The sequence below is a fragment of the Nematostella vectensis genome, chromosome 11, assembly GCF_932526225.1.
Source record: "Nematostella vectensis chromosome 11, jaNemVect1.1, whole genome shotgun sequence".
Taxonomy (NCBI): domain Eukaryota; kingdom Metazoa; phylum Cnidaria; class Anthozoa; order Actiniaria; family Edwardsiidae; genus Nematostella; species Nematostella vectensis.
This window is the reverse complement of record NC_064044.1, coordinates 12,450,012-12,461,299: the sequence shown is the minus strand read 5'-3', so window position 1 is coordinate 12,461,299 and position 11,288 is coordinate 12,450,012. Positions and strand designations below refer to the sequence as shown.

General features: G+C 41.3%; 1 protein-coding gene across 2 annotated transcripts; it reads right to left on the bottom strand.

Moving 5' to 3' along the window:
* Window positions 1-2,913: 2,913 nt before the first annotated feature.
* Window positions 2,914-9,901, bottom strand: LOC5514755 (membrane-spanning 4-domains subfamily A member 8). Of its 2 annotated transcripts, none has more exons than XM_048734643.1 (6): window positions 9,675-9,899; window positions 7,672-7,737; window positions 6,406-6,675; window positions 5,906-6,070; window positions 5,406-5,507; window positions 2,914-3,625 (listed from the first exon to the last, which is right to left on the bottom strand). In XM_048734643.1, exons 1-6 carry the CDS (start codon window positions 9,819-9,821, stop codon window positions 3,581-3,583), a joined length of 795 nt encoding a protein of 264 aa, XP_048590600.1. In that variant the 5' UTR covers window positions 9,822-9,899; the 3' UTR covers window positions 2,914-3,580. The 2 variants fall into 2 exon arrangements, with proteins under 2 accessions (XP_048590600.1, XP_048590599.1); XM_048734642.1 differs by lacking the exon at window positions 2,914-3,625 and adding an exon at window positions 4,109-4,478 and having other exon boundaries at window positions 9,675-9,901.
* Window positions 9,902-11,288: the final 1,387 nt, after the last annotated feature.

The following is an 11,288-nucleotide window of genomic DNA, read 5'->3' as shown; positions in this document are numbered from 1 at the left end:
ATGAGTGTACCTCACATGCAGCACGAGTGCAAGGTGATTTAGATGAGTGTACCTGACATGCAACACGAGTGCAAGGTGATTTAGATGAGTGTACCTGACCTGCAACACAAGTGCAAGGTGATTTAGATGAGTGTACCTCACATGAAACACGAGTGCGAGGTGATTTAGATGAGTGTACCTCACATGCAACACGAGAGCAAGGTGATTTAGATGAGTGTACCTGACATGCAACACGAGTGCAAGGTGATTTAGATGAGTGTACCTCACATGCAAAACGAGTGCAAGGTGATTTAGATGAGTGTACCTCACATGCAACACGAGTGCGAGGTGATTTAGATGAGTGTACCTGACATGCAACACGAGTGCAAGGTGATTTAGATGAGTGTACCTGACATGCAACACGAGTGCAAGGTGATTTAGATGAGTGTACTTGACATGCAACACTAGTGCAAGGTAATTTAGATGAGTGTACTTGACATGCAACACGAGTGCAAGGTGATTTAGATGAGTGTACTTGACATGCAACACGAGTGCAAGGTAATTTAGATGAGTGTACTTGACATGCAACACGAGTGCAAGGTGATTTACATAAGTGTACCTCACATGAAACACGAGTGCGAGGTGATTTAGATGAGTGTACCTGACATGCAACACGAGTGCAAGGTGATTTAGATGAGTGTACCTGACATGAAACACGAGTGCAAGGTGATTTAGATGAGTGTACCTGACATGAAACACGAGTGCAAGGTGATTTAGATAAGTGTACCTCACATGCAACACGAGTGCAAGGTGATTTAGATGAGTGTACCTTACATGCAACACGAGTGCAAGGTGATTTAGATGAGTGTACATGACATGCAACACGACTGCGAGGTGATTTAGATGAGTGTACCTCACATGCAACACGAGTGCAAGGTGATTTAGATGAGTGTACCTGACATGCAACACTAGTGCAAGGTGATTTAGATGAGTGTAACTCACACGCAACACGAGTGCAAGATGATTTAGATGAGTGTACTTGACATACAACACGAGTGCAAGGTGATTTAGATGAGTGTACCTGACATGCAACACGAGTGCAAGGTTATTTAGATTAGTGTAACTCAGACACAACATGAGTGCAAGGTGATTTACATGAGTGTACCTCACATGCAACATGAGTGCAAGGTGATTTAGATGAGTGTACCTGACATGCAACACAAGTGCAAGGTGATTTACATGAGTGTACCTCACATGCAACACGAGTGCAAGGTGATTTAGATGAGTGTACCTGACATGAAACACGAGTGCAAGATGATTTACATGAGTGTACCTCACATGCAACACGAGTGCAAGGTGATTTAGATGAGTGTACCTGACATGCAACACGAGTGCAAGGTGATTTAGATGAGTGTACCTCACATGCAACACGAGTGCAAGGTGATTTACATGAGTGTACCTCACATGCAACACGAGTGCAAGGTGATTTAGATGAGTGTACCTGACACGCAACACAAGTGCAAGATGATTTAGATGAGTGTACCTGACATGAAACACGAGTGCAAGGTGATTTAGATGAGTGTAACTCACACGCAACACGAGTGCAAGGTTATTTAGATTAGTGTAACTCACACACAACATGAGTGCAAGGTGATTTACATGAGTGTACCTCACATGCAACATGAGTGCAAGGTGATTTAGATGAGTGTACCTGACATGCAACACAAGTGCAAGGTGATTTACATGAGTGTACCTCACATGCAACACGAGTGCAAGGTGATTTAGATGAGTGTACCTGACATGCAACACGAGTGCAAGGTGATTTAGATGAGTGTACTTGACATACAACACGAGTGCAAGGTGATTTAGATGAGTGTACCTGACATGAAACACGAGTGCAAGGTGATTTAGATGAGTGTACCTGACATGAAACACGAGTGCAAGGTAATTTAGATGAGTGTACCTGACATGCAACACGAGTGCAAGGTGATTTAGATGAGTGTACCTGACATGCAACACGAGTGCAAGGTGATTTAGATGAGTGCACCTCACATGCAACATGAGTGCAAGGTGATTTAGATGAGTGTACCTGACATGCAACATGAGTGCAAGGTGATTTCACATGCAACACGAGAGCAAGGTGATTTAGATGAGTGTACCTCACATGCAACACAAGTGCGAGGTGATTTGGATGAGTGTAACTCACACGCAACACGAGTGCAAGGTGATTTAGATGAGTGCACCTCACATGCAACATGAGTGCAAGGTGATTTAGATGAGTGTACCTGACATGCAACATGAGTGCAAGGTGATTTCACATGCAACACGAGAGCAAGGTGATTTAGATGAGTGTACCTCACATGCAACACAAGTGCGAGGTAATTTGGATGAGTGTAACTCACACGCAACATGAGTGCAAGGTGATTTAGATGAGTGTACCTCACATGCAACATGAGTGCAAGGTGATTTAGATGAGTGTACTTGACATGCAACACGAGTACAAGGTGACTTAGATGAGTGAAACTCAAACGCAACACGAGTGCAAGGTGATTTAGATGAGTGTAACTCAAACGCAACACGAGTGCAAGGTGATTTAGATGAGTGTACCTCACATGCAACATGAGTTCAAAATTGACATCCATGTTAGTTGCTAGTGCGTTTTTGAACATGGCCCATGGTATGTTATGTTGCACATAACTAGTGCTTTGTGATATCATATTCAAATGTTGAATCACCAAGACCACATTTGTAGTGAGCCAGAGACAGGTTAGTGAAACTAAAAGAACCTTCTTCAAGGAATTGTTCTCCATCAAGTTATTTGTTTAGTGATACTTTATATACAAATGTTCAATATACAATAAGGGGTATCATTTGCCACATTTCTAGTGAGCCGGGGAAAGGCTAGTTTAACTAAAAAAAACCTTTTACAAGGAATTCCTTTCCATCAATTTATTTGTTTAGTGATAGTACAGTATATATACAAATGTTCAATCCACAATAAGGGGTATCATTGGACACATTTCTAGTGAGCCGGGGACAGGCTAGTTTAACTAAAAAAACCTTTTCCAAGGAATTCCTTTCCATCAATTTATTTGTTTAGTGATACTACAGTATATATAAAAATGTTCAATCTACAATGAGGGCCATCATGGCCACATTTCTAGTGAGCCGGGGACAGGCTAGTTTAACTAAAAAAACCTTTTCCAAGGAATTCCTTTCCATCAATTTATTTGTTTAGTGATACTACAGTATATATAAAAATGTTCAATCTACAATAAGGGCCATCATGGCCACATTTCTAGTGAGCCAGAGACACTGCTAGTAAAACTAAAAGAACCTCATCATTCAAGGAATCCTTCGCTATTAACTCTATCTATCTCTTTTTGGATAGCTCACAACTTTGCAACTTTAAGGTCCTTGAGTTAAATGTGAATAATATACTGTGAGTTTATAGCTATAGAGCTTGAAGGTGTCTCTACTGATCCTAGTATATATCTAGACCATCTGGCCAAAGCTAATGGTGCAAGCCACCTGAGTATACCACACTATAAAGCGACGGCTGCCATATCACAGGATGTAGACAAGGTTTTCTTGGAAACTCTCACTGGGCTGAGTAGGCTGGGGGTGCTGATGCTTCGTTCTTAGTCTGGGAAAAAGATGCACATATATATATATAAATATATATAATAGCATACCTGTCAACTCTCCCGCATTAGGCGGGAGTCTCAAGATTTTGGACCCCTTCTCCCGCGTTGAGCACCAAATCTCCTGCTTTTTAGCGATTTTTATCGCTTCTGAAATTTTTTTCTAGAGAAAATTGTCATTTTGCCTATTTTCTATTAAAATATTTGAAACAACAACTCCCTTGCATAGCACAATTTATCGAACACCCTCGTGAGATCTTTAAAAGGATTTGTTCGCGAGAGCTTTCTATACGGCAAACGCCTGCAAGGTTAAACCCACCCTCCCACCCCCCAAAAAAATGAATATCCCCACCCCTCCCCCCAAAAATTCTCAAGCCTTGAGATTTTCGGAGGTTGACAGGTATGTAATAGAAATGGCAATAGAAAGGGGATGGCACAGTGATTACAAGTGCAGGTATTTGGGATTCTTGACTACACTTTTTTTATAAGAACCCTTTTTATAAGAACGTCCACCTTGAGATTTCACCAAATTGTAAGAACATGCTGAGGTTAAGATATTGGAAAAATAAAAATATTGCTTTTTGCTAAGGGGGGGGGGGGGGGGGGGTTTGGCTCAAGGACAAAGGGGGGAAAGGGATTTTCTTTGTTACATATGGCTTTTTGGCCGCCCAAAGGGGGGGGGGGGTAATTATTTTGTTACATATGGTTTTCTGGCAGCCCAAACGGGGGGATTAAACCTTCTAAAACCTCTTACTAGATCCGCTACTGGCATACACAGATAATTCTACGAATGCTAGCAAATAAACGGAATGAGATACTTACAAATAGTGAACTCTTTTGGACCCGTGAACATTGCTAAAGCGACAGCAATTTACATTGATTTATACTAAGGATGTGTGAACACAAAATAAAAAAATGGAAAAATAACCACATTGAAAATTATGAAATTATTATCAAATGCTGCGGAATGTCGCAGTAATATTGTTTGTTAAACGCAGAATAAAATTGTGCTCAAAATAACAACCTATATATAATTGCTAATTATCATTTGTGTATTAAATTTGTATATACACTAAAAATTAAGAACATCATTAAGAACATTATTCAGCCTTAAAATGCTCCAAAAATAAGAACGGCCCAGCCTCAACTGAAAATTGACGTCCTTATAAAAAAAGTGTAATGTGTAGAGAAACATCTAGAAAGGCAGACAACAATAGATTTGCCCTCATTGTTATGATATGATATATTTTATCAGTCTATGGCAATCACGAGAGGCTACAGATAGGAGGTGGAAAGCGGCCACAAACACGTGGGGAATGTACTAAAAAGAGGTTTGCATTTGACCTTGTGTTAGCCTGCTAGCCATCTCCCATTCAGCGTTTAAGAAATGTTTTGTATTTTGGCCTTTGCGTGTGACTAACTCATTTTCCAATTCCAGCTAGCAGGCTAAGCCATGGGTTTTTGTAAAATGCTAATGAGGCTGAGAAGCATTTTAGCGCACAAGTCCAGATGTCAACCATTTTTATAAGCACTCTAAATGTGATGCACCGGTGTTTTGTGGGTTGAGTAAACCATTGTTGTTAACAGAGCTGCAGCAGGCATCAAAATATATGAGGGGCATGGAACAGCCACTCACCTACTGGTCATTATAATTATAATTTTCAAAAATATTTGAAAATATCGGGCACATGCCCCCAGTGCCATTAATAGAGTTTACTATTATCAATTATTAGCTTGATTTTTTGTTGCTCACCATATAACTGCCAAATATCTAGTAAATACCTGGTAAGGCTGTTGCTGGGGGTAACCCTGACTGTTCCCCTGGGGGTAGCCCTGACAATACCCCTGGGGGTAGCCCTGTGGAGCTCCTTGAAACCAAGATCCCTGAAAGAAAAAGATTCATGATGAACACAATGTTTAAGTAAACTCTGTCAACTCCCACCCTCCCAAAAGGTAAAAAAAAACTTTTTCGGGGTTTTGTTGATGGTGGGAAAATATCTGTTAATATCTCGCAAGAATATTTCATCCGGAAGGAGGTGGGCTAACCAGGAAGAAGATAAAAAATGCCTCAGTGTGCACATCAATCAGATCCTAGACCCATGTGCAAATGAGCCATGGCCTTAGTAGTAGAAGTTATCTACTACTAATCCTAATCTACTATTAATCTACTAATACTGAGCAATTTCAGGTTTCTGGTTGGTGATGGGTATGTAAGTTTGGGCACGAAGGTTGGGAGGTTACTGCATGTATTGGGGGAAAGGGGAGAGAGGGGGGCCACATGCCTGAGCCACTCCCGGTTGCTGGATGATGACGGGTGCTTGGTTTGGGTAGGTCTGTATGGTTGTGGTTCCGGTAACAGCTCCGTTTGGCCCCAGAACAATGACCTGACCCGGTTGTCCAGGTTGTCCAGGCTGAGCTTGTAGGTACACAACTTGCTGTTGGTTTGCCTGATAAGAAATTGCACAATATTAGTTGCTAGTGGATAGTAGCTAGTGGTAAAATGGAAGGAAATCAATATATAAACTTTTTCCATATGATATGAATGACCAATAGACTGGAATGGCTCAAATGAAAGCAAGCCCAGAAAGACTTTGCATGAAATCACAAAAAAAGTGAATAAAAGGAGTCTCCCATTAACCCATTAAAATGTCATTACAACCCCATTAAAATCCAGTTAAAAAAGTAAGGGTGTTTTAATGGGCTTTATTTTCATAGTGATGTCTGAAAAACTAACAATAACATTTAATAATTATCAGAAATAATTTAACAAAATTTGTCTTACCCTGACTGATGGAGCTACACAGCAGCATGAATTACAACCATAGATGGAAGATGCCAATGAAATGAAGAACTCAGTCAGGGCCAAAATAAGCAGGGCGATACCAAAACCCAGCCCTGCTCTGGCTTCATCTGGTGGATACCCACCCCCCCAGCCATAATTCCCACTCTGGCGGAGTTCATATGAAAATTGTCCAACAGCAATGGAGTAGCAGATAATCATTATGCCGCTTAACACACATGCCGTCACCGCAAAACCAATCATGGTGCCAATCTGTTAAACCAAGCCACAAAATGAGAGAATATTATTTTTAATGAATCAGGTAGACAGCATAGCTGCCAACTCTCATAGATAAGCTGTGATATCCAAGATTTCTAATGACTCCTGTATATTACATTAAAAGTCATTATTTTGGACTTAAAATTTCTTACCAAAATACCCTTAATATTTTAACAAATAATACCTCATTTTTGCTTGTGTCTGTCCTCTTATAGATGGGGTGACATCACAGCGTGTCAATAGCAAAAAAGCACAGTTGGGTTGCATAACTGTTGTTCATGACACGCTGTGACATCTTCTGTGTGTCCTATCAAAGGACAGACGCACAAAACAATGAGATCTATTATACAACTAATGTTTTCTTACTTTACAACTTAGATTTTGGGGAGCATGCGCGCATGCTGACGACAAGAGTGCATGTGTCCTCTAATAACACACGTACCTGTGACCAATCAGAGCGCACAATTTATGAGTGTTGTTGTATAAATGAGATTGGAGCTACCAAGGGATCTCTAAGTTTGTGTGCAAAACAAACACATCAACAACAAAAAGGCTGAACCCTCCCTCCCACCCACCCAAAAAATAAAGTAAAAATAATAAATGTACTCACCAGGCAGTTGATAGGGGAGTTGTCACTCCAATATGGCTAAGCCCTCCCCACCCCTCTCCCCAGGTCTCCACTCACCAGGCAGTTGTTAGGTGTGTTGTTATCTTTTGCTCCAAAATAGCCCACTTCCCCCACCCCCTGATATAGCGCCCCCAACCCCTTCCCCCAGTTCTCCACTCACCAGGCAGTTGTTAGGGGTGTTGTTATCTTTTGCTCCAATAGTCCCCTTCCCCCGCCCCCCGATATAGCGCCCCCAACCCCTTCCCCCAGGTCTCCACTCACCAGGCAGTTGTTAGGGGTGTTGTTATCTTTTGCTCCAATAGTCCCCTTCCCCCGCCCCCCTATATATCGCCCCTAACCCCTTCCCCCAGGTCTCCACTCACCAGGCAGTTGTTAGGGGTGTTGTTATCTTTTGCTCCAATATAGCCAAGGACGCCTGTGATAACAACCTAAAGCAAGTATTGACAATATAAAAGTAATGCACTACTTAAATTACTTAGAAACATCATATTTTTCTAGGTGTGAAAACTTGAAATTTTTTTATACAAGCTATAAAACAATTGAAACTAACAAACAAATAAATAGATATCATGTAAAGTATTGATAGAAAGTATGTGAAATCAATCATGTTGTTCATGAAAACAACAGTTTATAATCACACAACTGGTTGTCATTTAAAGGATTGTGTTTTCTTCTCTTTTTTATTGTGGTCTTTTATTATATGTAGTGCCATATCATCAATGTGCCTCTTTCTCCTATCATCTAAAACAGTACAATCCAGTTTGATATCAACATATACACCTATTCTAATAAAGGTTGTCAGTGCGAATGGCAAATGACAGTTCTACGACCGAAAGTAAATATGCATCTCGAGGAATATGGATAAATTAAAACAATTATCCATTACCAATGGGTGGCTCTGACGTTGCTGGACTTTTTTGAACTCCTTTTATTTTATGAATAATTATGACCCATAAGCCATTTACCAATTGCCGTTCGCCATTTGCACTGACAACCCTTTATGAAATAGGTGTATATCCCCCAGCATAGTGCATGATTTTTGGCATTCATAAAAGAGTGCTTGATAAATGGATGTAGAGCCCAATATTGGAAAACATGCAAACTACTTTTTCATCCCTACAGACCTGTATCCCCTGATGAGTGGGCAACCATGAAACAGGCTTGTAGGGATGAAAATAGTAGTTTTTTGTTTTTTAAACACATTAAGATGATATCCCTCAGAATATATATATATATATATATAATATATCCCTCATCAATGTTCCACTGTTAACCAGGTCCGCCTGACAGTGCTTAAAAATGCAAGACTAGTTCCAGTACAGCGCGGTTAAACCATCCTTTTTGTTTTGAAATGGTGGCATTTTACCGACGAACTGTCACATTTTGGCTAATGCTAAGAAAACTAGTTTGATCAAGGCTAAAATCTTCTTTATGATTCCCTCATCATCAAACAAATCTGACATCTTTTGTAAAGTTTGGTTTTAATGCTGTACAGTAAGTCAAAACAGCGACCAAAGTCAGCCTTTCGTATCCTTCATTAGAACGATTCAACACTGAGATTTCAGGGGCGGCAGAATGGTCCCATAAGTGGCAGGGGCGAAAGTTTGGGGGGATGGGTGGGTAGTGGTTTCAGATGGAGTATTTTCAGGGGAAGGGGTGGTTGGTGGCTTCAGGGGGGGGGTGGTGGTTCTAAATCCTATTTATAAGGACGCGAGGATTTTAAACTGTTCAACAAATTTGTTGTCGGTTGCATATATACCGCTCGAAACCAGTTGGTTTAAAAAACGTTCATATCTAAAGAAACATCCGCTCAGAAAAGTGGGGTGGTGCTCACCCCCAACTTTCAAAAGTGGGTGATCTGGTGCCCCCCCTGCCCCTCCCCTTCTTCAGCCCCTGGATTTTGTTTGTTTTCGCCAGAACACGCGCATGCGCATACGTTATTCAGCACTGTCGGTCCGCCCATTTTATACCGCAGGGCATTCCTGGTGCCCTTGCACATGGGAGATTGTGCGGCCATTTTGTTTTGTTTTTTAGAGCATGGGTATTCCGAACGATAAAATAGTTTTGAACACCAGTGTTTTGCTTTTCAGATAAATCACTAGTGAATTACTCTAACGTCCTGAAAATCAGGCTACTAGGACTTCGCAGATTTATCGATCTATTTTCTTTGACAAAAGATGACAGAAATGTACACACAGTTAAGTTACTAAGCTTTAACGCCGCTTTCAAGTTAAGTTTGGTCAGGTAAGCTAAATCTCGAGCACGTTTCGATGCTAAGTTCTTGACTAGCTATCTATTCGAATGAATAAGAAGAAAATAATCCATAGCGTGCATAGCTAAGCTTAAAACGATAGTTTCTACGTACCCAAATACCGATCCAAATACCAAATCCAGCGATTGAAGTCCAGTTGGATACTGTAGCAACAGATGAAATGCCGAAAATTGCCATCAAGGAACCGATCACTATTTGAGCGATTCCCAAAGTCCGAATGCCTTGCGCTTTGTACGCCATTGTGGCGAAACAAACCTTGAAAGAACTGAGATCAAAAGATGGCTGCCTCAACCGCTCGGTATAATTTTAGAGATGACGTAATGGCAATTACATGGGAAAAGATGGGGAATGGGGCACATTTTTATAGTTCGATGTTTATAGTAGTATAGTAGTTGATCCATTGCTTTTTTTAGTGGAATTATGGCTGCTCGATTTTTTTTTAGTTTTGTTTTCTTTCTTTTGGTGCCTGCACGATTTTTATTTGGGTAGGGGGAGGGGGGGGGGGGGGGCTGTCTTGCTTGCAATGGATTCCGCTTTCCCGATTTTGTTTACACCGTTTCTAAAATTTCCAATCCCGTCCTTGGTTACCATGTATACAGCCGATGGCGAACGCTACGCGAAAAGCCTACATATAGGCATGGGGTAAAATCACTAGAAATATTACAAGATGTCAAGCTTATAAATACGTTGTGTCTACTTCCACGGCTTCCGGTAAAGGAGGGAAAAAAACTAGCTGCACGGCTGTCTCCTATTTCCTCGATTTTTAGCCTAAATAACAAGTTTCTGGCTTTAAAACACTTCCACGACTATTTAGAACAGCCAAGCGACGATTTTTAGCCTGAAAAGCTATGCAACAAGCGGCCCGCAAATGCTCGGCAAAGTATGAACGAAGCGTGGAGTTCGACATTTCATGCATCGTTCATCATGTGCCGAGCATTCGCATGTCGCCTTTAGCGAATTTTTTCAAGCTCAAAGCCATCGTTTGACGGTTCTAAATAACGTTGGGAGGTTTTTAAAGTCAAAACTTTTCATTTTGGCTAAATGGCAAAAAGAAAAAAGGGAAGTGCATCTACTTTTTTTCTCCTTGCACAGCTGTTATGGCGAAAAACGAGGTGTTGAACTCCACGCTTCGTTCATACTGTGCCGAGCATTTGCGGGTCACTCAATGCACAGCTTTTCAAGCTAAAAAAACATCTCTTGGCTGTTCTTAATAATCGTGGAAGTGTTTCAAAGCCAGAAACTTGTTATCTAGGCTAAAAATCGAGAAAATGGGAGTCAGCCGTGCAGCTAGTTTTTTCCTCCTTTACCGGAAGCCGTGCAAGTAGACACAGCGTTATAAATTAGCCCCCTCGAGCGTGTCCATGTACCCTGGTCCCAGAGCCTCGACGTCTCTCTTTTCAGAGGCCAGCGAGGTTGCTTGCCACTAAATAGAGAGACGCACGAGGCTCTGGGACCATAGCCTACGTGTAGCCGCTGACTCGCGAAATCCTCTCGTAGCGTCTACGCAACGGCGGCGATAATCGTGTTCCGTGACGTCACAGCTTTCACAGGAAAACCTATAATAGTCTCTGATTGGCCACTGACTTAGTAACTTTCTCTTGGATATTTTGATTGGCCCAGATCAGAAGTTGAAATTAAGGTTCCCGCTGTTTACGATGTGAGTTTATCGAGCGGTTCAAATATGGAAAAAACACTACGACTCTCCCA